At 40.9% G+C, this 27,664-nt stretch overlaps 3 protein-coding genes across 3 annotated transcripts; 2 read left to right on the top strand and 1 right to left on the bottom strand.

Annotated features, from left to right (window-relative positions):
- The first annotated feature begins 458 nt into the window (after positions 1-458).
- sp9 (sp9 transcription factor) lies at positions 459-2,377 on the top strand. Its single transcript, XM_042336434.1, is given in 3 exon segments — positions 459-479; positions 1,041-1,455; positions 1,458-2,377. Coding segments are annotated over 3 exon segments (1,356 nt in total).
- Positions 2,378-13,840: 11,463 nt separating this feature from the next.
- Positions 13,841-20,937, bottom strand: cir1 (corepressor interacting with RBPJ, CIR1). Its single transcript, XM_007890010.2, has 10 exons — positions 20,780-20,937; positions 19,577-19,671; positions 19,377-19,450; positions 19,196-19,206; positions 19,024-19,079; positions 18,193-18,241; positions 17,070-17,187; positions 16,253-16,353; positions 15,344-15,429; positions 13,841-14,766 (listed from the first exon to the last, which is right to left on the bottom strand). The coding sequence occupies exons 1-10, from the start codon at positions 20,849-20,851 to the stop codon at positions 14,100-14,102; spliced, it is 1,329 nt and encodes a 442-aa protein (XP_007888201.1). The 5' UTR covers positions 20,852-20,937; the 3' UTR covers positions 13,841-14,099.
- A 53-nt stretch (positions 20,938-20,990) lies between these two features.
- scrn3 (secernin 3) lies at positions 20,991-27,173 on the top strand. Its single transcript, XM_007890012.2, has 8 exons — positions 20,991-21,127; positions 22,202-22,376; positions 22,813-22,994; positions 23,388-23,587; positions 23,742-23,954; positions 24,253-24,409; positions 25,484-25,664; positions 25,895-27,173. Exons 2-8 carry the CDS (start codon positions 22,203-22,205, stop codon positions 26,066-26,068), a joined length of 1,281 nt encoding a protein of 426 aa, XP_007888203.1. The 5' UTR covers positions 20,991-21,127; position 22,202; the 3' UTR covers positions 26,069-27,173.
- The last annotated feature ends 491 nt before the right edge of the window (positions 27,174-27,664 follow it).

Below are 27,664 nucleotides of genomic sequence, written 5' to 3'. Positions count from 1 at the left end.
GGTTGGTGCAGCCGATCCAGGCACATGATTGACACTGGCTGCCCGGTTGCGCTCGCGTTCCGAGCCCCCGATTGGTGGCCACCCGGTGCAGCCCGGCGAGTTGGGGGCTGCCTGAGTGGCTGACTGCTCGCCCCCGGGGGGTGGGGTGGGGGGAGGGGGGGTGGGAGGGAGGGGGGGTGGGGGGGGCTCTTCCACGCAATAAAAAGGTCTGATTGGCCGAGGGCTCGGCACAGCGGCACTTCAAAGCCCACACCCGCTACAATTAGGGTCGAGTCGTCAGCAGAACAAGGCAGTGAGTGTAGTGGTATCATCCATCCATCCTTCCTCGCACTCTTATCCACGCGAGTTTCCGTTTACATCATATATATATACACACACTATATATATATATACACACACACATATATATATATATTATATAAACACACAGCGAGAACCACGAGAACAAAAACACCCTCATGGCAACTTCAATACTTGGGGTAAGTTGTGCAAACTTTTACGTTCAGTAACTGCCGAACAAATACTTACTAAAGATTGCGCAGATCTGCGCTGTGGTTTTTTTTGTTGTTGTTGGACCCCCCCCTCAACCCCCCACCACCCCAAAAAAAAACCAGTCATCTTCTTTTCTCCCCTTTATTTACCCCCAACCCCACCCCCCCCCCCCCCCAACCCCCACCCCCCAACCCCAACCCCTCCCCCCCCTCCCCAACAAATCAACCTAAAAGACAAACAAATCTGCCTCTGTGTGAGTGAGTGACTGACTGTGTGACTGAGTGACTGAGTGAAGCGTTTTGCTTCATCCGAAACCATCTCCCACGGCGGCGGCGGGAGGCGGGAGGGGGGAGGGGAGGGCCCCGGTGGGTGGGTGGGTGGGGGGTGGGTGGGGGCGATGGGGTTTGGAGATGAGTGTCCCCCATCCCCTGTCCGCGTTGAGATGGGACTGTGACCCAACGAAAACCTTATTGATCAGAGCGTCTCTCCCCCCCCCCCCCACCCCACCCCACCTCCCCCCCCCCACCCCCCCCCCCCCCCACCCCCAGGAAGAGCCCAGGTTCGGAACCACCCCGTTGGCCATGTTGGCCGCCACCTGCAACAAGATCGGGAACACGAGCCCGTTGACGACTTTGCCGGAGTCCGGTGCGTTTGGAAAGGGCGGGTTTCATCCGTGGAAGCGATCGGTCTCCAACTGCAGCCTGGGCTCGGGTCTGTCGGGATTCGGTGTGGGCAGCGCCCGGGCTTCGGGAGCCATCGCCAACAGCTTCTCGGTCAACGGCGGCTCCGGGAGCAGCGCCTTCTGTTTGGCCTCCACCTCCCCCACGTCGTCCGCCTTTGGCGCCGAGTACAGTCTCTTCTCCAACTCGGTGTCGGCCAACGTCAACTCGCAAGACACCGGGCAGTCGGCCTTCATCTCCAAGGTCCACTCTTCGGCTGAGTCTCTCCAGGGGATGTACCCGCGGGTGGGATGGCCCACCCGTACGAGTCCTGGTACAAGTCGGGTTTCCACACCAGCATCTCGGGCGAGGTCGGCAGTGGGGGCTCCTCCTGGTGGGACGTTCACACGAACCCGACTTGGCTGGACGTCCAGAACCCGGCGGGGGCCCTGCAGTCCACTCTGCACTCCGGCACCGCCCAGGGGCCGCTGCACTCCCAACTCGGCGGCTACAACGCCGACTTCTCCACCCTCAGCCACTCCGCCTTCAGCTCCACCGGGATCGGCTCCACCGCCTCCCACCTGTTGTCCACCGGGCAGCACCTGCTGGCCCAGGAAGGCTTCAAGTCCATGATCCCGTCCTACAACGCCGAGTCCGCCTCGGCTGCCATCTCGGGCAGCTCGATGATCTCCACCCCATCCGGACTAGGAGGGGGCTCGGCGAGGTCGTCCCGGCGTTACTCGGGCCGGGCCACCTGCGACTGCCCCAACTGCCAAGAGGCCGAGCGGCTCGGGCCGGCGGGGGCCAGCCTGAGGAGGAAGGGTCTGCACAGCTGTCACATCCCGGGCTGCGGGAAGGTCTACGGTAAGACGTCTCACCTCAAGGCCCACCTGCGCTGGCACACCGGCGAGCGGCCGTTCGTGTGCAACTGGTTGTTCTGCGGCAAACGCTTCACGCGGTCGGACGAGCTGCAGAGACACTTGAGGACGCACACGGGAGAGAAGCGCTTCGCCTGTCCGGTCTGTAACAAACGCTTCATGAGGAGCGACCACCTCAGCAAACACATCAAAACGCACAGCGGCGGAGGGGGCAAGAAGGGCAGCGACAGCGACACCGACACCAGTAACCTGGAGACCCCCCGATCCGAATCACCGGACCTGCTCCTGGAAGCTGTGCACTCCAACAGAGTAACCAAGGCAGCCACTCCAGTACAGAACGACTCCTAAACCTACCCCCACCCCCCCACCCCCTCCTCTCTAAAAAAAAGGGGAACAAAACAAAACACTCAAACTATATATGTCCCCCCACTCCCCGAAAAAAAATAATAAGTTTATTATGTGCAGTGCTTGGAGTCCCCCTCCCTCCCTCCCCCCCCACCCCACCCACCCCCCCCCCCCAAGTCTTTTACTGTCACGAAGACTGCGACTTTAAAACAAAAACCCCAGGAAAAGGTGAGCAAATTGTACATCGAAAAAAAAAACCGCCCCTTTTGGGACAAATTCTTTCATTTATGAAATGACTTAAGATTATGTGTACAGATGAAGTTCAAAACGTCCTGTGTTTTTTTTTTCCCCCTCTCCTCCTCCTCCTCCTCTACCTATCTTTCTCTCTCTATCTTTCTCTCTCTATCTTTCTCTCTCTGTCTCTCTGTCTCTCTTGTAAATGTTTGATCAGAAAAACTATTTTGTGACCGGTTCTTATGGGATTCGGCGAGACATTATTTTGATTTCGATGCACTTTGTGAAAGTCAGTATGTAATACACTTATCAAATATGAAATCGTTCATCGAACTACTTACTATATGAACAGAGAGAGAGAAAAACACTTGCGCCGCATATTTTAAAGGAATTATATGCATTTACCTGTATAAATAAAGTGTGCAAGTGCAAACTTGGAACATGGCTTCATTATTAAAACCACTCTACATAAATCGAAATGTCATGGTTGTTTTTTTTTAAAACAAAAAAACACAAAAAAAAACATTACAGACCATGTATTTTAAAGTAATTTGTGCCTGACCTTGCAACTTTAAATACGCCAATAACTACGAAACTAGCGAAAAAGGGTAAATCGGCATGAAAAACAAATCCAGGTGCTGGTTATCATTAGGTTTATTAGAGAATCGATATCGTGACATGGACCTATCGGGTTAATATAGTATATCTTATGTCATTTTTACAAGCACGTATGTATACATCTGACATGCAATACGATTAAAATTCCCTTAAGCCTGAAGTATAGTTGAGTTCTCTGTGGAATACGCCGAGCGGTTAATACCCCATAGCAGACATTTCACGCCTTAATGAAAAGCTTGTTAAATGTTATTAATTTTGACTCGGAACACACACCAGCCCCCTGAGTGTTGTATGCCCGATCCGAGATTCATGTCTTATCAAATATCCAATTAATCTCTCAGACATCATTCGTTCCCGTGAACTTTCTGCGGGCTGGTCCAAGCAAAACTCTCGAGATTTCTGGTGGCACAAAGCTCCCTTGAAGATCAAATTTTAATTGTTCGAATTAACTAGATATATTTGCATGTCAAACGCCGAAAAGAGGGATTCATGATAAAATGCAAGCGTTTGAAAAAAAAACCTGGGGGCACTCGATTTGATAACCGAGGGGTTTTTTTTGTGTGTGTGTGTGTGTGTGTGTGTGTGTGTTAGGAAAGGCAACTGTTTCATTGCTTTTCAAACGAAGCAAATGTATGCTAATGCTGAATTTGAAATGCTTATGTTCCCAGTCAAATGGCCCTTAAACGTTATTTGAATATCACTGGCTTGGGTATTGAAAAGGTTCAAGGATGCTCTCTGACTTCTTTGTGATTACTCACTGCAGCGTCTGAAGCAAATGAAACCAAACGAATAATTACAGGCTGGGCTCAGGCATGGGAACACGTTTGGGACTGGGATCTCATTTGCCCAGTTTCTTTCAAACTCCATACAGTTAAATTGACCAGAAGGTAATTATTGGAAAGAAAATAGTTTTAATTATCTTTTGTTTTGTTTGGTTTGGTTTGGTTACCACAGCAAATGTGATGAGAATTTTCTTAAACGCTTTCTGAAGCATCTGTCCATTTACCTCCCAGTAAAATTCTAAAGCATTTATTTACTTAGTGTTTTTTTCCCCCTTCTCTCTCTCTCTCTCTCTCTCTCTCTTAATATTCATTGTAACAAGCAAGCATATGGCTCCACAAATACGAATGGGCAAACCTCGTTTTCCCTTTTTTTTAAAAAAATACAAACGCGACAAACAGGAAATGTGTCTAAACAAAAGAGTTTTACAAATGGGTGTTCGGTTGTAAAACGGGAGTTTAAAAGGAACTGTCATGTTGAACATAGACTGTTATGGATAATTCTGCGAGTGACAGTTTGGAGGGGTGGGGGGAAGGTGGGGTGGTAGTTAGGGAAATGCACAAAAGTCAACGCCAGTGATTCTGGTGGCTGGTTGTTTGGCTGTTTCTCTGGAATGCATTGCTCACTGGGTGTGGGGCAGAAATCAGTATTGTTTTCGACACAGAACCAGGGGAGATCAAAGCAAATCACACTGGCCCCATCTCACGACAGGCCACGGGGTTACAATTCTCAGCTGAATGATCAAGGCGCAGTTTGTATTGCTTTTGGCCCCTTTAAGGTCAAACAATTGTCCCATCATATCAGTTTGGCCGAGAGAGAGAAATAGACAGAGAGAGAGAGAAGGGTAGACAGAGAGAGAGAGAGAGAGAGAGAGAGAGAGAGAGAGAGAGAGAGAGAGAGACAGAAAGAGAAGACTTAAAGTGATGATCAGAAATACAGTAAAATAAACCAGATGACACGCGCGCAAAGCTTTGCATTTCTAATTTACGTGAATATTGGAAGGCTTTGGAAGCCTTCAAATCCTTATTCTTAGAGTGTTACTGACTCGATTACTTTAGTGTTCCCACGCAGAGCAAAGCATGTATGTATTTACTAAAGTTAAGCAGTAGTTGGTTCATCAGTCTCGGAACTCGATTTAATTTAATAACCAAGAAAACAAGTTTTTTTGAAACGTTACACTGTTTGGAAGAGTGAAAGCCAGCCAGCCCACTGTTACCCTTGCAATATTATTAGAAGTGTAATGTTTTGTGCGTCAGAACTTGAAACAACAGTAGGTTTCAGTCTGACAGAAATGTGCTACTGCCTCTTTGTCTCTCAGTCCATTCGCGATCATACTTTTTTTGTCATTCAAAATGCTGAAGCTACAATAAATATTTATGACGGTTTAAAACCAACGTACGTATAACACATCTGCTTCCAGACTGATAAATGCCACATTTTTTTTTTGCACGATTTATAAACGTGAGGGCGCCACTATGCGCTGGAGATTCTTTGCTCAAACGTTAGCCTTTGACAGCAAAGCGAGAACCCGAATAAAGAAAGTTAAAGCGATTGCTTTATTTTATTAGTTGAGCCCAAGCGAACATCCTGGGGGGGGAGAGGGGGGGAGGAAATATATTTCTTTTTGTTTCGGACCATCAATAAGTTCTGTTAATGCAATGATAATCTAGTGGTTGATACAATGATATAATGATAATCTTAGTGGTTGTATTTGTACCAATTTTTTTTTTGGGCTTCGACTGGTATTACAAGAATCGAGAACGTACAATTAATGCATTATTCTTAGGGTTGAGTAAAGTGACAATTTATCTCTTAAAGCACTGTGTGCGCGTTATATATATATATGTATATATATATATATATATATATATGTATATATATTTCGAAAACCTTGAAAATCACAATGATTCGAATTGGGTTTTTTTTTAAAAAAATAAAAAGCAACCTAAAGTTTTATTTGATGGCAAGGCAAACTATCTGAAGTTTTGATGTGGCACTGCTAAACATTAAACGATGTGAGTTTTGCAGACTGGAGGACGCCAGCTTGGGTAGGGATGCAATTAATATAAACTCGCCCTGAACGCAATTGGAAACTCCACAGAGAGCGAACTCACTCCCCCACGTTACTCGGTTCGGAAATATTTACAAGAAGATATTTTGCTCCTCACTTTCCGGCGTGAAGTCACTCCGGGTGCGTTTTACAACCTAAATAAAGTCATGGCGTATACGTGTCGTTTAATACCTAAAGACATAAAAGGGTTGGGGGGGTGGAGTGGGGTGAGGGAGGGGGGGGGGGGGGGAGCTGACAACTATTCGAGTCAGTTTGTTGTCTTTATTTGCAGCTACACCCAGGGGCAAGCAATTGCTGTAAATAATGCTGTGCTAATTATTCTGACGAGCCAAATCTAATGCCATTAAATCCAACCGAAGTCTCTCCTGCCTTCTGCACACTGGCATTCGCTGTCGGTTCCTGACTTGCCCTCTCTGCAAGTCGTAGCTTGAGAGCGACATCTGGCGTCTCAAGTCGTAGCGACCTGTCTGCGAGTCTATTTGGGGTCGAGGTGGATTCGTTCCTCCGCGGAAAGGCATTTTATATGGATCCATTTTCGCGAAGGGACCACGCAAACGATTCTGACTGATAATAGTGATCCAAACAACTCCTAATTTGGTCGTTCAAGTCTACTTGTGGGGGGGAAAAAACTCCCATCAAGCGATCATAAAATTATAAACGCACGTACTATTTCAGAAAATAAAATGTATTAAATAATCTTCTCCCCCCCCCCCCCCCACCCCCTTTGACAACCAAAATAAAAACGCGAATTCATTGCATTTCAAATTAGATTTGTGAACTCGTACAGGATGTGGATACATGTCTTATAAGAAAAAATATTTCAAGGATTAAAATCAGCCGTTTTGGATTATTTCTGTACGCTTCTTGTTTGCCTTTGGAAATAGTTGCAATGCTCACGAGTGCTCAAGTAAACTGCTCGGCGACGCTATGATACCTATTCATAATGAAAGATATTTATAATCATTTAGAAAGATTAATCTGACCTTGAAACAGGACTATTAGTACTGGTTGCAAAAGATAAAACCTTAGAGACAGATGTCAGGAACAACAAAAGATTCACATCAAAACCATTGGTTAAACAGTAATTCACCCCAAACTGTATAAATCCTATACCTTCCACACAGATATTTATCTTCAAACCATGACACGTGTAACAACAGAACCAGCTGTTTGTATGTAATGAGCGATAAATTAATTAAATGACACCTTTCATTGTGATTGATGACTTTCTTGCTTTAATCCTGCTCCTCGCCAAGATCTCGGTTGCAACATTCCTTTGCACAGGACACTATCCAGCAGATTGTACAATGATTTCAGTGACTTTATCAGGTAAGACCTCGTTAAGGTACAATTGCACAAATCTCGAACTGATTTTATTTCAATGGGCATTTTGATTTTTCACAGTGCTTTAGAACTACACACACACACACAAAAAAAAATCTATCGCTTGTTTAATTAAATAGCGTTATTGTCACACATTATTGTACCTGTAAAGGTGGCAGCGTGCGATGGGAACAGATCTACTGGACACCTAAAGCAAGAAAAAGCATTCATAAATATAAGGCCACTGTTACAATATGATTAGATAACCCACACCGGGTTTAAAACAGGATTTTGAAACACGAAATCAATTTGCAATTATTATTTCAAATGGTTAGATCGCCAAATGCTAATTCGTGTCAACCTTTTTTTTAAAAAAAAATCCACTCCAATAATTGTAACCCTTAAATTTCATTTGTACTTTCCAAACAGAATTTTTCGATTAAACACGGAATCGGATGAGAACAAAACCCGACCGATTGACAGTGTACTTTGAATCAATCTCTTACAAGTCTTTCGGCCACTGGAATGAATTGTATTTGAAATGCACAACAAGATGTACGATTTAAAGGGACACAGGAAGAGTACGTGAAGATGCAAATGCACAACAAGAGCTATCGTAGGGAAAGGTCGTGTTTGGATATTTCCTTCTTAGGATCGACGGGTGTGGGGGGTTTCAAAGCATTTCCTAACAGTGCTCATTTCAGACAACCTGACTCTTATTTCACATCAGTTTCAAAGTACTCAGCAGATAACATGCTTTTTAAAGAGAACATTAGGATGAATCAGCATTGAAACGTTATACACACACACATCGGTGTATATATCATTATATATCATATGCTGCATATATTACATCTGCATCCAAACATATATATGTGTGTGTATACATACACACACCTACATATGTACGAGATAAACGTGCACTTATATATAAATAGATGATATGATATATATATGTGTGTGTGTATGTATATGCAGACCTGTAAAAGGGAGAGGTATCTTTGTGGAAAACATCCCTATACTGCGAACGCTTTGAAACTACACGCGTTGCTCGGGTCAGACGTTCATTCAATTAAAGCTTTCGGGGAAAAAAACGGGGAAAAAGATATCAACACGATCTGTCTGTTTCAAAAACACACTCGAGCCACACACTCGCTTACGCAAAATATTGGGTGAATGTTCCCGAGGCAGTGCGGTAATACACCACCGGGCAGAGAGGTAACCTTTACAACAAAATTCGTTACCTGAGCTTTTAATTACAGTAATTTTCCACATTCAAATTACAAGCTTATACGTCTAACACATGATCTAAAACCACCACAATTAGCATCAAATCGTTCATAATCGAAATCTAATGAGCTATACAGCGCGTATTAATCAATGACAACATAAGTACGCAATTACATAAATAATAATTTACAATTATTTGTGGAATCTCCTTTCTGCAGAAATTGCTGAACTCACGTGTGTAACAAATATCCCCACTCCATAAACGCCGGGAGTCGGGAGAAATGAGGTGAGACGGGATGATAGGAAACCCACCGTTTAGACTGTTATCTTTATCTGAGTTTTAACACACGCGACTCAAAAACCTCTCGAGTTTTTTTTTCCCCCCGTAGCAAAAGTTCAGGGCAATTACAGTTGTGGCATCTCAACAGATGTGTGTGTGTGTGTGTGTGTGGGGGAGGGGGTGGGGAGAGGAACTACGACTAACCAAGAAAATGTGGGGTAGCAATTCTGAAACGAATGCATTCCCACCTTTCTAAGAACCTACTATTTGTACAATTATATGGATGAAAGCAGAATTAATGCAGTCTCTCTCTCTCTCTCTGTGTGTGTGTGTGTGTGTAGACATTGTCCTATGGTCGAGGAATACGATAATGGACGATGCACAGAAAGAATCTGCAGGAGACACACACACACACACACACATGTAGAGTGTTTGAAACGAGCAGCCCGACGTGTGGAAGGAAGACTGAGACAGTTTCAGTGTTCGCACTCAGTGCCATCGACTGTCAGTCACTCTGTAGAAATATAACTTGCACAGTGGAAGCGATCAGTGCAAACACCGAGAGAGGCAAATTGCGATTTTTTCTCTCTCTCTCTCTCCATTTCTTTTAACAGCACCAACACACAGAGGTCTAAAAGCCTGAGATACGTGTTCGATATTGAATCTGGAAAATAAACACTCGTCCTGGACGTTACAGTACTGTACAGCCGAATTATTTATAATGGAAAGTGAATTGCTAAAATGTAAACCATTGCAAGTACGTCAATATTAGACGAAGAAGAATTTATTCATTGTACTGGAAACAACGTTCCTATGGATTTGTGTAACGATGTCATGGGTTAGGGAAATGATTTATCTGGATAACCTGAATAAAGATCACTAATTTAGTAAAAGATGGTTCACCACCACTGCCAAACTTCTGACACGTGGCAGAAACCGTACAATGTGAAGTTTACTTCTGGTTGTGTGAGTAACACTTGCGTTTAATTTTTGTCAAATAATTACAAATGCAGACAAGCAAATGCAGTTAAGTGTCGGTGATTTAATTGCTCAAGGAACGGGTAACGCTGCCCTCTACAGGGTAAACGTTACAAGTATCTGTCTCTTCTTTCGTGTGAATTCATTCGCCCAAACGATACCACGATTCTGTTTGTAATTTATGGTACCGACCTAAATCGAGCTCCTGATAGAACAAAATAATTGTATTGCATGCACGTTTGCTGGATAGATTAATCGTGCACTGGATTTCTTTTAAAAAATGGTCAATTGAGTCTCACCAGAGTGTGTCACATAAATCAGAGTAATTTTCCTCTCGTTGCTAAGTGCAGCGAATTTGACAATGTGGTGGTGGGATTTCTCGCCCCTGTGACTCCCACAGTGACACACGTGTGCGTTATCCAACATTAGTTTGAATCACAAAACCCCACTTTTAAAACATAGCTCTTCAAAGAGGTTCAGTCTGTTAATGAATTTAAATCAGATAAGGCATCAAGTGCGCAACAAACCTGATTTTTTTTAAAAAAAATAGCAGAATTGTAATAAAACAAGGGAAATCTACTTTTGAGTCGAATACCTGTTTAACCAGATTCCACTGTACATTTCGAAATGGATCAAAGACATCATAATTGACTAAAGCGTATTTGTTGCTGAATTCTTTTCACAGTAAGTGGTTGGGATGCGGAATTCTCTGCCACACTGTTGTTGAAGCTGAGCTGACAAAACTTTTTATTTAAGAAAGGCAATTCACAGACAGACATACGAAAAGGAAGAATTTTAAAAGGTGGAAAAACAAGTAGTAGGTTTGGCGTAGACATTTCACCCACAAAGTACACTTAACAATCAATTCACTTTACAGTATATCCGGTGAAGCGCTTTGAGACTTCTCAACAACATGATAATGAGTTCTTTGCAATGCCTTGAAACATCTTCCCGATGTGAAAGGCACTATAGAAATGTAATTTGTTGTTGTTAAGGCCTTATATCGAATGCAAGGATTATTATTATTAAATTGCTCATGCGGAGATTAACCACGGGACAAATGTTGATCGCTCTTTCTCCAAACGTACAAAGAAAACCTTAATATTTTCTCCTTCTCTTGTGAAATCATCCTGGAGTTCAGATCTTTGGATTCTAACAGCCTTCCAGAACAGTACCTCAATCATACATTTTGTCCATCGTTGAAATAGAGTAAACTGACTTCAATTCCAACTTTGATCATCACCAATAGAAACAGAACATGACTGACTGACCACTCATATTAACAATAGGAGTTGTTGATTTTTGCATTCATATATCAAAGTTATACACATATCAACCATAACGTATCAACCGATATTTTAGCCCCCTCCCTCTAAACTTAAACTCTTATCTTATCCTTACAATGGATGTACAAATGTCACAAGACAATTAATTCAAAACACAAAAGTAAAATCTGAGACTGTTCGCTAAAACGTGCCTTTGTATTATTCAAAAGGGTGATTATATTGTGGAGGATATTCATTCTAGTGTAATTTACATAAGATTTGGTATCTTTCTAAGTGCAATTACAAAAACATCTCCAGTAAAAATGTTCACACATAATTAAACTGATACATTGGATGCACTCGTAGCACATGATCAATCATGAATTCACTGCCATCCAATCCATTATCGATAACTGATCCAGCAATAAGCTTGACATCTTAAACCTGATACAGATATCAAATTGTCCTTGAACAGTGAAGCTCATAGTATTGAATCTGCATGTTAACCTTCTTAGTCTTGAGTTTAGTTTTGATTCATAGCATATGCACATTGACACAGACATCATGAATCATCACATATGGTATTTAGATATTTTCATATCACGGCATTTTAAGATGATGTAAATCTCTTTCTAAAGGATGTGGTTGCTTGGAAACAAAGCTAGAATATGTTCCTGGCGGGTTTATCATGCAGCACTTCTGAACTTGCTAGAATAGAATCAATCTTTGAAGCAGTGGTTTGGAGTGGCAATTTGCTATGGTTTTGTCCAAAGCAGGTGCTGTAAAGAACCCACATGGGTCACCTTGCCTTCCCTGGCACTGATTCCATGATCCCGATAAGGTATACACCACACAATCAAAAATTGTGAAGATGAGATAGTTGAATAATGTTTCAAGTGGGTAACCAACTGCAATCTCAGTTTGATCCTTAAAATAACTAGTTCACCAGCTACACAATATCAGGGCCTATATATCAGAATTGCCTTAGTTTCATGGACAGTTCACCCTCTCTGTTGACCTAGGACGGAGGCTGAACACCCTGAAAAACCAGTAAAACTTGTTCTGCCTTCATGAATTTGTCCTAGAGCAGAATTAGATTAACTGCTTGTATTAAATCCAAGAGAAGAGGGGGACTATTTGTTATTATATTTACTTCCCTGTCTACCTTGAGAACAAGATCATGATGTTATTAGAAAGTTTATTGCAGATAAATGCAAGGTACTACATAGGAAGTAACAATAGGAAACATATGTATTCCATAGGTTAGAACTTACCAAGTGGAAAACGGAAAGAAGTGTTTTAGTTGTGTGATTGCTCATCATGTGAAAACATGAAGCGCTTTGGGACGTCCTCCCGACGTGAAAAGCGCTATATCAAATGCAAGGATTATCATTATTATTATAACAGGGAAATGTAGCAAGAATTAAGGGAAACAGGAAACCTGGCTATATTGCACTTCACTGTGAAGTGCTTTGAGATGTCTTAATGTGATAATGTCTTATTTCAAATGCAAGATTATTTATCATCATTATTATTATTAAGAATAATACACATTACTAGCGGTCCCCATCCCGCAGAATCTTATAAAGTGCAGCTCCTATTGCAGTTTTACAGACTTTACAGCCCATCTTTTCCAATACTGTATTATATGCAAACAAAAGATGAGCGGGCAATCTGTTTACCTACGTTAATGACCTCTGCTTTCTAAGCAGTATTTCAAAAAGAAATTTTCAAAACTGGACTGATCGATGTAAACGTTTCTTCTTCCACTTACCTCCTCTATATATTTGACTGGTCCCAGTGTGACACATGTTCTCTATCGTGCTGAATTTGCTTAGCTCAATTTATGCTCATTGAAATACTGACCTGTGGACGAAATGCGAGCGAGAGAGAAATTAGCAAGAGAGATCTGAAAAAAATAGAAATTAAAGCCATCAACATGAAGTTGTGAAATAAACAGTCTGAAACAATTCCAGGCTTGTCCAGCCAGACAGCAAGGTCTTGTCTGAAAGCTCCTTCTATAGGTGCAATGTACACTACTCCACAAAACAGCTTCCTGATTAAAATCAGGCCACCTGAGAGGCCCTGAACTCAAGGCAAGTAATTTTCTTACAAAGTAAGGGAGGAAATCAGTGTGCACAAAGATGGAATATTCTAACAGCTTGTTTCAGTGCAGCAAAAGCTGGGGTCAAGGAGTACTTTGGCTGTTTTCTCCCTTGCTTGGGGAATAGTACGTAGATAACTAGCATTAAAGATGAAACATAATTTCCGCATTTGATATAGCACCGGCAATGTTATAAACATCTCAAAGTGCTTTACAGGTAATTGTACTCAAGGGTAGCAACTATATTCAGATTCAGCAGCCAATTTGCATAGAGCAATGTTCCACTAACAACCACAAAGTGAATGACAAATTTATCTGGAGAATTGTTAGCCAGTACAATGGGAGAAATTTCCTTCTCTATTGGAATAGCTTCATGTGATCTTCAACAGCCTCCTAAACAGCATACTGGCCCTCAGTTTTAACGTTCAAAAGACGTCACCGCTGTCAGTGTCTGATGTGCGAGACACTTGACACTTAGGCCAAAATGGAATTACAAGGAAATATAAAAAGGCATTAAAAGGGATTTATAAACTTTAGGTGAGGTAGAAAAAAATAATTCTTGCAAAGACTACACAACAGTAAGTTGTCTTTTAACATGGAATTTATTTAAGAAGAAATTAGAAAAAAATACAGTAGTAGATTAAGGGATTAAACAGCTGTCATGTCTAATAGCACAAAAGACTGTACATAAATTAAATTGCTAAAACATTCAACAAACGGCTTATACACTTAGCAAAATTGTTTATAGCATGTCAATTAATGTTTTGTTAACAATAAAAAAGCCCTTCGGGTTCTGCCTTTCTGCCTCTATTCATTTCAAGGACTTTGTCACTTCTGATACATTAGGTATTATATAAACCCTCTTTCATGCTTTGCCTCATCCTTACGGTCCCTTGTTCTCTCCATTGCACACTTTGCTGATATGTTTTCTGATTTTCACTCTCTCTCCTTTCCTTCTGCTTATATCTACTGCTTCTTCCAATCTGGTGCCTGCCATCTGTTCTGCTCTTCCAATCTCCCTCTCTGCTCCGGCTTTGATCTCTATATGTCCTGCCACTGTATTTTTCTCTACTGTGACTTCTGCTTTGCCTGTCTCCTCTTTTTCGCTCTCTATGCACATCTCTGCTGTGGCTTCGGCTTTGACTTCTTTCCCTATTTTTGCTTCTACTTCTACTCCTACTCTGTTTTCTGCTACTGGTTGTCTCTGAACCCTTGTGTAAAACCTTGGATTCATTGCTTGAATAGGTTTTGGTCAAATTTTGGTTATGAGAGTTACTTTTGCCAACATCACGGTCCGAAGAAGTATTTCGTTTTTTCTTTGAAGATTTCTTTTTCTTGCGCACATCTCTTTTTTCTTCAACATCCGAATCACTAGAACTACTTTCCGTGGTTTCACTGGAAGAGGATGAACTACTTTCCTTTTTCTTCTTCTGTTTACCTTTGCTTTTCTTCTTCTTTTGCTTTTTCTTTTTCTCTCGCTTTTTCTTTTTTTCCATGTGATCAAGTTTCCTTTGCAAATAAAATATCCATTTAGGTTAGTACACCTACAAAATACAGTCACAACACTTTACAGTATGTCTTGCAAAGCTCTTTGAGACGTCCTCCCGACATGAAAGTCCATATATCAAACGCAACAATTATTATTAGCAGTAGTATTTTTGATTTTTTTTCCAAAAAAGCTATTTTAATAGGGCAAGAGAATTCTTTTCATATCAAAGTCTCAAAAATTACATTCAGAAATCTTTTTCTCTTCCACATTTTTCTCTTATATAAAATGATATTGAACAGTTAGTTTAAGAATACAATTAGATCACATTTAAATATCCTGCAGGCTACATTACGCAAATTGGATTCACTACAGTACAACATATTCGAAAATTATACTTAGATTTCAACTTATGATAAGGTAATTTTTGGGAAAACAATTGCCAGGATTGTAGGATCTCTGACTTTTTTTTAAAATCAGGATTTGAATGACTACGGCACAAACAAAGAAAATGGGAGGAAATATCTCGTCACTCTGTGCAGCAATGAAAAGGCGAAAAACAATTTGGGTTGACAATAAGTTTTGATATTCGAAACATACCTCAAAAGTTTTTGTTTTTGTTTAGTAGAAAGAGATTTTAAAAATTCCACCTCAGGATCGTCATCCTCTTCGCTTGCTACGTACACCTACACCATCAAAAGAAGTTAAAAGCAATTTTGTTTAACAAAAGGAATTTCCAGCTCAACTAAAAGCAAAGATTTTCAGCACAACTTTTAGCTTTCTTTGCAAATCAGCTTTTGATTGTCAGTAGTTAATATAACAACAACAAATTACATTTGGATTGCACCTTTCATGTCAGGAGGAAGTCCTAAGGCGCTGGATTTAGACCCGAGCAGGGGGTTGGGATCAGAAGGGTGGAGGGCAGGAAGGGTAGAGGAGTAAGAGCTGGCCGAAGGCGGGGTCGAAGCGAAGGGTCTCGAGGATGAAGTGCATGGGTACGCGTAAATTATTTCTAATTAGCTTTTTATACTAACACATCTACATCTAGACACTACTAAATGCAACCATTAACAAAATGAACCTTTGTATTCTGTAGCTGCACGTACCCAATAGTAAAGGGCACTGTTGATGATTGCACAAAATAAATGAATGGATAATGCTTCCTAATGAACAGTGACTAATAAACAAATTTAACACTGATATTTTGTTCTTTAGTATCCATTATTCATTGACAGTGTTAAATATTGTATTCTGACAGGATAAGAATTGTAAAAAAGGATTCATTGAAAAGATGTTGATATTGAACAATTCTGGAGAAACTTGGGAGTTTTGTAAATTAAACAATACGTGGGGATGATATTCAGAAGAGCATTCGCAGTTCTGGATGGGCATTTTAATATACATTTTTAAGCAACACTGCATTGCTTCATGAATGGGAATATAATGATTTCCACCTCCCCCACCCCACCCCCGATCCTCAGGCTAGTCTTAGAAACACAAGTATATTACCTGTGATGAATCATTTGTATTCCTGCCCAACACACTTTGTTTCAGTGCAAAGCCGCTGTTTTTCATCTCTGCCATCAGCTCTGAGGGGTGCATCGATGGGCCTGCTTAAAACACCATACTTTTCAATACTCATTGATGTCTGTCTACACTTAGTTTTTATTTCACAGCTGGAATCCACATACTGCTTTGTTAAAAATAAAAGCCCAGATAAATCAATCCAATGATCCTCTGCTGTGTAAATTGTTAGCTATCATTCTATAAAACATCAGTTAAAAGACAACGAATATCAACTGACTTCACTTATCTTCAGCACAGCAGGGACTCCTATTGCACAAGCAACAAACATCAGAAACACTTCACTTTGAAAAAAATATTAATTGTACAAAGACATGATATAATAGATATTTCTCATTAAGTTTCAGTTTCCTTAGTTTCACAAAGTTAAGTACTGTACAACAGTAGCCTCATGTAGTTTTTAAATCTTATATTCATCTCTGGATTCCTATGTAGTGAGTGGGTCTGTGGAAGTCATGCAAAATAATGATTTTTTTTAAACAAAAAAGAGCATATTTTGTAAATATAGTTGCCTTTATTTATAACAGAGTCGAATCCAAATTATCCTGATTTATATTTATTATTATTATCATTATTATCGTCATCACGAAAAAAAGTGATCTTTTTGCTAAGTCTTCATAATGAAATTCCCAAACATTGCAATGGTATAATTCAGCAGCAGTCACTTTGATGAAAGTTGGGGACAGTTTATCTAAACAGTTCGGATCATTTCCGAGGTAAGATTTAATCTGCCGTTACATACCTGCACCTTCTGTAGACACTGAACTTGCATTGATTCCTGAAAGGCCAAATAATGGGCATTCTCTGTCTGTATTCACATGACCCCATTTATGGCATTTAATACACCTGACATTCCGAACCTAGACAGGATATGAAGCAGAGAATATAAATATCAAAAAGACAGTAATAGTAAGAAACAATGTCCACCCCAGGAGATAATATCTCCCATGTACAAGATTTGATAGTAAGATTAGAATTTTGAGAGTGCGGAGACATTACCTGTACTCTTACCTTACCCAACATGTGCATAACTATTACCACAGTTGTAGTAATCTGGTAAATTACAGCATCGTTTCTATAAAGCACTCAGAGATGTTACTCTTCAAGAAGGGCACTCTAAAAGTGCAGGTTTTTGTTGTTTTCTAAACAAAAGATTTTTCCATAAAGACCAGCGGTTGACAAACTTCTAGCTTTATTTTAAAACTAATAGCTTATGAAGCCAGGGTATTTGACGGAATGAATCGGGATTTGAGTCATAACAATATTGTTTTTGTTCAGCCAAAAAGGTTTTGAAATTTGCCAGGATTTTGCTTGTATTTTCCTTTATACATTTTCTATAATATTTTGAAAAAATGTTTTTCCACATAATTTCCAGGTACAAATACCCTCACTATATCTTTCTCTCCATCAAGCATTGATCATCTGTTCAGATGAATGTCAACTTCCAAAGTAAAAGTGTCTTCTGTAAGCAATGACTAATTACTCTTAAATATGACACAGAAACTCACAACAAAGTTTGCAGACAGACAAGTAGAAGTGTAAAATGAGCTTTAAAATAACAATCCACAATTTAATTCTCATGTTTTTCAGACCCCTTTCTAACACATCCAACATTGTGGTAAGCAAGTAGTCTATGCCTACCCTTTGAAAACGCTATTTTATTAGAAAATCGTCCATACTATGTTGTAACATATATAAACAAAGATGGCTATCTGCATCACACAGCATGGGGAAGAACTTAGTTGTATAATGGAACTTCATCTTCCAGGCAAGTTGCTCTTCAGGACACATTTTGCCAATCTTTTATTTTTTGCAATATATTTTCTAAATACATGACTAGTCTCTGGCTTCTTACACACACACACCTGGATTCCAAAAGGCTGGTCTCGAATGTTCATGTCATCCTTGGCATATCTAGAATGCAGAAAAGATACAGAGAATGGTTCGTGGAAGATCATATACTCATTTCTGTTTCAGCTACACCAATCCCTCCATTATTTTAAAATAGTTCTCAAACCACTTTTGCAGAAGAAAAATAAAATATGGATGAGATTGCTGTAATATCTGTTTGAACAGAAAAGGCAGCTGTAACTTATGAGTATTTAGTCAGGAGTGGAGCTATATCGCTGTCTTCTAAAGAGAATTGTCAAGTGGACATTTTGCACAGACATCACGGATTCTTATCTACCCCACCATTAGGCTGATTCAAAGCCAAAAGTATGGTCTTTCTGTGCTACTTTGGCACCCATGTGATATTCAGCAGAACACAGAAAGGCAAAATGAATGTTAAAATGAAGGATAACACAAGAACATTTACTGCTACAAGATAGTGATAGACAATCTGCCCTCTGCTACATTGCTTGTCAGCTACAGCTTTTACAGGGATTTCGTTTTCTGGCTTGAAGTACTGTGGACCCACTGGGCTCAGGCATTGAAATATCAAATTTTTCATAGAGGATCATAAATCATAAATTCTGATCTATTGCCATGCTCAGTCGCAAAGAAACACTGTTTACCTCCATACCAAATAGGATTGTCTTGAGTTTATTATTCGACATTTTTTGGGGATTGTTGGAAAATGATACTGGAATTTGCCAGTCATTTTCCAACATTGAGCTAATTAAATAAAAGAAGTTTGCTTTTTAAAACTAAAGGTTGTCAGCAGCAATATGATCGGCACATACAGCTACACTTACTTTTCTCGTGGAGCAACCTTCTGCCATTCAAACTTATATTCAGTTTCCCCTTCTGCCTGCAAACACATAAATAAAACTTTAGCTTTAAATTAGCCCAATTGACAAACCTATTGAACGTGACATTAAATACGATTCAAAATAGTATTTATCAAAATAAATCACACATTCTTACCTCAGTACTCTCTTTATTGTAGGGCAATAAAAACAGAGAAAGGAAAACAATAATTAGTATACTTTACACATTAATTCCAGATCTTATTGAGCACACAGAAATAGATTTCCCAGAATGTGCCTTTTTACATGCACCCTGTAATCTCATAAACTTCTCAAACTATTAAAATATTCAGTTTTACCAGACTTTGTTCCTGGAGGTGCTTCGTACATAAAGTTAAGCCCATTTTTTACTCGTTCATCACCCATGAGCAACCTTAAAAAAAGCAAAGATGTAAAAACAGTTGAATGTTAATCCGTTAAACATTAAATTAAAAAAAAAGAACTCGCACCTAAGAAGTATAATTGATGCATTAGAATTAGCAATATTTATATGCCATACCTGTTATCGTACAAATCTTGTTCTTTTACATATTGTTGCATTAGTTCTTCCTGTTTCTTTTTCTCATACGAGATTTTTTGCTCTGCCATCCAGACCTAAAAAAAATCAAATTCTTAGTCAATTTGCAATACATCTTCTATAATTAATATTACAAGATACAAGTGTCATAATTTTATGGAAACTATAAGATGTGGTGATTTTCCAATATTAACTTACTAGATGCATGTGGGAGAGAATCAAGATTGACAGCAAAGTATTCACATTACTCAGCTATTTATAAAGCAAAATCATTCATTGAATTCTGCTCTGCCCAACAACACAAACATCCACACATACTTTACAGGTGCCAATTGATTTTCTGATAAATCCCCAATACAGAGTCACTCGTAGCGTTGAACTAAATTTTAAAACGGAGTGTCAACAGCTTGGTTGACATCCACCTTGACAGGCAGACAGGACCTCAGTTTAAAGTCTCAATGGAATGGTATTCAGTCAACTTTGCTGTGTATCCTGTGAAGTGCTTTGACACGTCTCGAAGACGTGACAAGGCGCTGTGTCAAATGCAAGTATTCTCATTATAATTCGTATAATGTGGCGTTCTCCCCCACCCCATGAGAGTCTCAGTGCTGCTTGTGAGCTCACAATCCTCTGAATCGCAGGGCTGGAGAGTGAGCGCTTCGCTGACCGAGTTGAGCTGACACCCAACACGGCCCCCGCCAATCCGCCCATCCACGACCTCCCGCGGGACGCCGCTGCGCCCAATTGGCCGCCAACCGCGACGGCGACGGCAAGCAGCAAAACAACAGCAGCGACTTGCCGTCGCGTGAGGCCCCTCACGCCGGGGGGTCGCGGGCCCGGAGCGGGCGCCGACGTTTGGTTTCGCCCAAAGCGCGCGCACGGCGCAGTCGGCTGACCCGGCGGTGGCCGCCGCCGCCGCCCCGCGAAGCGCTGCCAGACGCCCGGAAGACGCGACGAGGCGCCGGGCGCGTGCGGACGGGACCATTGTCACCATCGCGATGGCACGAGAGGCGCCTTTGCCCATTGCTGCATCCACGGGAAGAGCAATGATGGTGATGATGATGGTGATGGTGATTATTATTATTATTGTACACAACCACAGGCCCCAAACAGTTGGCTGGGCCGAGGCCCCGCCCCCACCCCCGGGGGGTGGGTGGAGGAGGGGTGGGGGGGGGAACCCCTCACCTTTTTAATGTTGGACTTGGAGGCCGGGTGGAAATCCTTCTTGCACATGAAGTTAGCGAACGACTTGCCCATGTTGGCGAGAGTTTCGGCGCCGCCGCCGCCGCCGCCGGGACGAGCTGCTGAAGCCGCCGGACTGGAAGAGACTACAATCCCGAAAGGCTGTGCGGCGGCGGAAGCGGCGGTTGGGGGGGGAAAGGAAGAGGAGGTGAGCACTTCCGGGGGGCAAAGGGCAGAGGGCGGCAGCGTTGCCTCTGACAACGGAAGGCCGGGCCGGGCCTGGTGTGTGTGTGTGTGCGCTGCGGGGCCTGAGCTCAAGTGAAGGCGGAGGAGTTTCTGTTTCCTTTCCAGGTAATGGCTTCAGGGCCTCCAGGCCGCAGCAATAATATCGTCATGATATCCGTATTGTTATTATTAATGCTAATAAATGATTAAGATTAATAATAATCCTTTTGCGTTTGAGAGAGAGAGATAGTGAGTGAGAGAGAGAGAGAGAGAGAGCGCCTTTTATCGCCTCGTCCAGACGTCTCCGGGCGCTTCGCGGGACGTGACCGTAAAGTGGTTCGACTTGCGCCCGGAAAGGTCGACGACATCGTCGTCGTCGCCGTCGCCGTCGCCGCCCGCGTCGCGACGATGGCATTCATCGGCGCGTTCGAGACACCGCGTTGGATCGGGTCGCCGAGGCGTCTCAAAGCGCTTCACGGGAAATACACTCCCCAAGTTGGATTGACTGCGTATTTTGTGGGCGATTAATTGCTCACATCTGAAATGACCCCCCGACCCACCGCAACCGCGCTGCTCTTGACCTGCGGGCTATGGGACCTCCCGCAGAGGTCGCCCCGAGTTAATGCGGGCGACACGGGAACGGCAACGATCACAAAGTATTTCTTTGCCCGGAGAGGGCCATCGGCAGCTTTTGCTCATCTCACTGCACCGCCAGCAATCCTTGCACTTGCCGCGGCCGCTTACCGTGTCACGACGTCCCAAAGTGCTTTTCGAGCAGTGATTTAAATTGTCACAGATGCTTAGCGTTCCTCTCGGAAAGGAATATTGGAATATGGGCCTGAGCATCAGCAGACCCAACGTACTGCGGTATTATCAGAGTATTTAAAATTACGTGCTAATAAATGTTGACCGTGGCTTTACCGTGTCGTCGGGTCACATCTTAAAACAAAACAATAATAGATTGGTCATTTTCAATCCATGACTGTCTGTGGGACACTGCTGTGCGCAATCGGCTGCCGCGTTCGCCCACAAATATACGGTCAGTTCACTTTACAGTATATTCTGGAAGCGCTTTGGGACGTCGAGAAGACGTGAAAAGCGCTATATCAAATGCGAGGATTATTATTATTAAATCTTGGGGAAAATACCAAGCAGCAAAACAAGATCTCCTAAACTTCTCAAAACTTTCTTTTCCCCCAGTATGGCTTTCAGAAATAGATGCCCTCCTCAGTCTTGTGACACATTTGTGGCTTTGCCTCCAGCAACAGCTAATGGTCGGATCATTTTTGGAAAGAACTCTGACAGGCCTGACAGTGAAGTTCAGGAGGTTGTTTACTATCCCGGAGCAGATCATCCATCAGGAAATAAAGTTGAAGTGAGGAACCAGTTTATTTTTTGAAAGCGCAGTTAGCCTAAGGTTCATAACATCTATGCGTATACTGTACTTTTAAAAGTGGTTAACAGTTATTAAATTCTCACGGCTCCTTTAAATGCGCGATCCCAGAGTGTAATGTTTGCTTTGTATAATATTCCCATTGTTGTCAATTGCAATGGAGATTCTGATTTAAACCTTTTCTACAGCTGATTCATAAAACGCACACAATAGTGAATATAAGAAGAATCTAGGTCCACATTATATTTGCATGAACATACAAAATCAAAATGGATCTTGAAATGAGCTTCACATTTAATATGCACAATTTAAATTGTAATATGTCACGTTATATGTGAGAAAATTAGAAAAAAAGCTGCATGTGATGTGCAAAATGACGGTAGCTTTTTTTACAGAGTTGAAATTGTTTACTTTGCAGTGCACATATATAACGATTGATCAGGTTGAGAAGACGCACGGAGTTGTTCTTAGTCGCCCATCCTGGTTGTGGGGAGCTGAAATGGGAGCTAATGAACACGGAGTATGTATTGGCAATGAAGCTGTCTGGGGAAAAGAAGAGCCCAATGATGAAGAAGCCTTGCTGGGCATGGATTTAGTCAGGTTGCCTTATCTTATGTTTTTTCAAAGTTATGATGAGCTCGCTTGGGGGGTTGGTGGGTAGAGGGAGAACGAGAAGCAATATCACGGTGGTTGTTTTTTATGGAACATCACGTAGAAATTGCATTTATTTTGTTGTTTAGAAAGTGCATTTATTTTTTATGGTTTGATTTCAGAATGTATCTTTTAATGAAACATCACATAGAAATTGCATTTAACTGTTTAAACTTAGCACTACGTTCGGCAGCTACTTCTCAGCATTTTACGCTAATAACTATAGTAAAACTAATTTTACTGCAAGAACAATCATTTTTGATTGATTTGAAACTGAGATTTATGATTATATATTCTAGGCAAGTTTTTTAAAAAATAATTATATTTTGAATTACATTTTAGGCTTGGCCTCGAAAGAGCTGAAACAGCAGAGAAGGCAGTTGATGTCCTTGTTGATCTGTTGAAGAAATATGGACAGGGTGGGAACTGTATGGAGGATCAGGCTACATTTACCTATCACAATAGCTTTCTGGTTGCTGACAGGAAGGAGGCCTGGGTTTTGGAGACAATTGGCAAATACTGGGCAGCAGAGAAAATTACAGGTACAGACCAATTACCTTTATCTGATTAATAGCATTAAGCATTTATAGAAGCATAGGAAGAGTTACAACACAAAGAGAGGCCATTTGGCCCATCGTGCTTTTGCTGATGCTTGACCTCCCACAACTTTATAAAACTTGTGCTTCCTATACTCAGAAGGGGTTCGTAATATTTCAAACCAACTTTCCATCACAACAAAGATTGACAAGGAGCACCCAGAATTGAGAAGTTATGCCAAGACTCGAGGCTGGTGGAATGGCAAAACCGATTTCAATTTCACTGCTGTGTATTCATATCAGGACACTGCAAGAATGTACCAATCGGGTAACCGTTACTGTACTGGCCACCGCCTTCTTAAGAAACATGAAGGTAATTAACCTCTGGTGTAAAATCACAGCCTTGTAAAAAATGTTGCTGATTTTAGATGTAATAATGCTTTGCTTTTGTATCAACATTTACTAACGTTTGAGCCACAGAAATTAATTTTACAATAAACCGGTATGCATAATAAATAAGATAATTAATTATATCAGTTTGTGATTAAAATAATGTTCTGAAATTTCTTATTGTTTCATTCTTGTGACATGTCGATTGTCAAACCCAGATTGATGTCAAATAACGAGTTTGGTGGCTCCCTAGATCATTTTCTGTCTGTGTTTTACAACAGGAAATATTACAGCTCAAACCATGATGGAAATTCTACGGGACAAAGATAGCGGCATTAATAGGGAGGACGGGACAACAGGGAGCATGGTTTCCATTCTGCCTGTCGACCCCAAACAATGCTGCATTCACTCCTTTACAGGAACCCCTGATCCTGAGAGGTAGGTCAATATCTGTCAACATTTTCACTCTACACAACTGTTCACTATTATTCATAATTTTATAATAATAATCCTTGCATTTGATGTAGTGTCTTATCACATTGTTGAGATGTCTCAAAGTGCTTCACAGAATATAATGCAAAGTGGATTGAGTGCATATTTGTGGATGAAACGCGGCAGCCAATTGCGCACAGCAGTGCCCCACAAGCAGTCGTGGATTGAGTGACCAATTTGTTTTTTGGTGAAGACATGATGAAGTTGCTGAGTGGTTTCCAAGACACAGATAGACAGCTTATGATTAACAACTGTCAAAACTCAGTTTCTTATCAATCTGTTAGTAGAATTCCAAGAAACATTGCATCACAGTTATTAATCATCAAGTTATTAATCGTCAATATTTGTGAAACAAAACCACTCGTCACCAACCTGGTTTCCTTGCTCACTGTTGCTGGCGAAACTCCTTTAGTCGACAGCAGGTGACACTGTTGCAGCATCTTTTTCCAGTGCGTTCAGATTTGCGATGAACAAAAACTTACATAAACTGACACCACCATATTTTAAGTTTTGTTTTTTAAAAAAAAAAGGTCGACTGTTCTGCAGCCCATTGCTTGAAACCTTTTTTTAATTATTTTCATCTGTACTGCACAGCCTGCATTAATTTTGATTGTGTCCGGATCAAATTAGAACAATAAATGCAGGATAACTTAACAACAATGTCATAACGTTTATATAGCACCCTTCACACGGGGTAGTGTCTCAGAACGCTTGGCAGTGGTAGAGTCTGACACGGTACGTTTAGGTGCCATCTATTTTGATTTGGAGTCCCAGCCTACACAGTCACTGTGGGCTATTATTCAATTTTCTAACTAGTATTGTGGATCATAGCCAGACATCACTGCAGCCATTAATGATAAGAAATGTTTTTTTTTTGAAAAATGCAGTGTTGGGCATCAGGCAATATAACTCCCTGCATGTGCTAAGATGTGCTACTGTTGGAGGTGTCACATCAGTCCTGTGCTCTAATTGCCAATTAAACTATGAGCGTAATCAAATATTTGGTCTGTTCTATCTCAGGTCTGTTTTCAAACCTTTTATCTTCGTATCAAATATTCAAGAGTTACTAAACACAAGTTCACCTTCATTTGGTCCTGATGATCCTGTGAAGAAGGAACCACGATTCCAGACAAAACCAGACAGAAGACACGCGCTTTATAAGAAGCATGAAGAGGCAGCCTCAATTATTGAAACACACAAGGTAAAAACAAGTATGGGAGGGAGTAAGGAATAGTTGAAGACTCGTGTGGAGTATAAACACCAGCATGGACTGGTTGGACCGATAGGCCGGTTTCCATGCTTTATATTCTTTGTATTTATATTCAATCACATACTTAAGTAACAGTAAGTATACAGAAGGAATGAATAAAGGAATGGTAGACTTTGGGCAACCTGTATTAAACTTCATAAATCATGTGCCTTAATCACCAGAAGCGAGGTCCCAAGATACTGCAGAACATGAGAAATCTGGAGAAGGAACAAATGGAAAAGGCAGAGGAATTCCTAAAGAGCCAAACATTGGATTCTACAGAAGTTGTTCATCTTTTCTCTGATAGTGTAGACTTGGAAATTAAAATTTACACTACAAGTGTGAACCAGCAGTAAAAACAATTAGTATTTATGCAAGCACGTACTTATGTAACAGGTTTAAAAAAACAAAGAATCAGTATATGCAAAATTAACTGGATGTGCCTCAGGCAAACTCAAGTTTCAGGACGTTTTACTGATTGTAAAACAACTTTTCATTTTATATATAGCATGGAAAAGGGTTGAAAGAGAATTCAATTATGTTCTTAAAAACAAATCTAGAATCAAAGAGTATAGGAAAGAAGTAAACAATGAACAAAATGGAGGTAAACATTTTAGAGACCTGTATCTACTTAAGTTAGGGTTAATTTTATTGACTTGAAGTTACCCTGATGTTTCAGTAACTGTTGCTGCAGTACTGTATCTTTTTCAGAGTCATTGGGCTAAAAATGTAGAGAACTGCAGAGATAGTGTCTCCATAGATCTGCCAACAATCTAAGGGTTCTTTCAAAATGTATTAATTAAATTAAAAGTTTAATACCGGGTCACATAATTTGGTCAGTGTTATCTGGTGCCACTGAAAATGTCAAGTTAGTTGTGGCAATCTGGAAGTGGGTAAGTTGGATCATAACTGCAGCATTTATATAACATCCCCTCACGTAGGGTAGCGTCCCAGAGCGCTTTGTCATTAGTGGATTATTATTATTATTACCCATTGTAATTAGCTAATATGTTAACACACAGTGGGTAGGCCCGGGGTTTTCAATCACGATTACATGTTTGGGAGGTGTCAGCGTGATGCTTTTCCTACAAAAGAGTTCTTAAATTCGAAGGTATTTTTCATAGGCTCCCTGGTGTTCCTACCCGATTACAAAGTGGGATCAGCAGAAATCTGAGCCTAAATATCAGTCAATTAATATCATGTAGCACAGGAAACCTAAAGCAGAAATATAAAATATGGATGTCAAATTTAACTAAAAAAATCATCTGTAGTGATTTGTGCTGATTTGCTAAAAGGTTTAGTGAAGACATTGTAATGCTGGTAAACTTGAGAGGAGAAGAGTTTGTATGTTAAATCAAGTGCACAAGTTGTGACTTAATTTGCAAAATGACTGATTACAAATGCATGATTTTTCGACTATGTGCTTAAGATGTACACAAGTATATTAAACATTTAAATTTATTTCTGTCTCACAACAGACTTCCATTTTTTCCCCTCCTTAGAGTCTATGATTGTAAGAATAATGTATTAACTAATATCCCTACTCTGTAACATTAAATTCCATTAACAGTGTGTGTTTTCTAATAATACTTGCATTTAATATAGTGCCTTATCATGTCTTCGACACATCTGAAAGCGCTTCACAGAATATAAACTGTAAAGTGAATTGACTGTATATTTTGTGGGTGAAACACGACATTTAGGCATTGACATTTAGGTCTTGAATGGCACAGAATATAATGGCACACTCTTTTAAAATATAGTAGTTGTTGAATTGTTCAATTTCAGTGATTAATAATAACAATAATAATCATACTTACATTCAGTACAGAGCCTCCCACGCTAGGTCCAGAGAATGTCCCAATGCGCTTCACAGTAACAACAAGAAATTACATTTGTATAGCGCCTTTCACGTCGGTGGGATTTCCCATTATTAACAGACACATAATAAA

Source organism: Callorhinchus milii, unplaced genomic scaffold, assembly GCF_018977255.1.
Source record: "Callorhinchus milii isolate IMCB2004 unplaced genomic scaffold, IMCB_Cmil_1.0 Scaffold6, whole genome shotgun sequence".
NCBI classification, from domain to species: domain Eukaryota; kingdom Metazoa; phylum Chordata; class Chondrichthyes; order Chimaeriformes; family Callorhinchidae; genus Callorhinchus; species Callorhinchus milii.
The sequence above is the reverse complement of the archived record's forward strand: the minus strand, read 5'-3'. Positions and strand labels throughout refer to the sequence as shown.

Bases quoted from the DNA above. Each gene is read 5' to 3' on its own strand.
- scrn3 (XM_007890012.2), top strand. From the start codon at position 22,203: ATGGCTTTCAGAAATAGATGCCCTCCTCAGTCTTGTGACACATTTGTG. The intron at 22,995-23,387 runs GTTGCCTTATCT...ATTACATTTTAG, and splicing joins CTGGGCATGGATTTAGTCAG to GCTTGGCCTCGAAAGAGCTG. The intron at 25,665-25,894 runs GTAAAAACAAGT...CTTAATCACCAG, and splicing joins CAATTATTGAAACACACAAG to AAGCGAGGTCCCAAGATACT.
- cir1 (XM_007890010.2), bottom strand. From the start codon at position 20,851: ATGGGCAAGTCGTTCGCTAACTTCATGTGCAAGAAGGATTTCCACCCG. The intron at 17,188-18,192 runs GTGTGTGTGTGT...TATCCTGTCTAG, and splicing joins ACCAGCCTTTTGGAATCCAG to GTTCGGAATGTCAGGTGTAT. The intron at 14,767-15,343 runs GTATGTTTCGAA...TTATTTGCAAAG, and splicing joins CAAAAACAAAAACTTTTGAG to GAAACTTGATCACATGGAAA.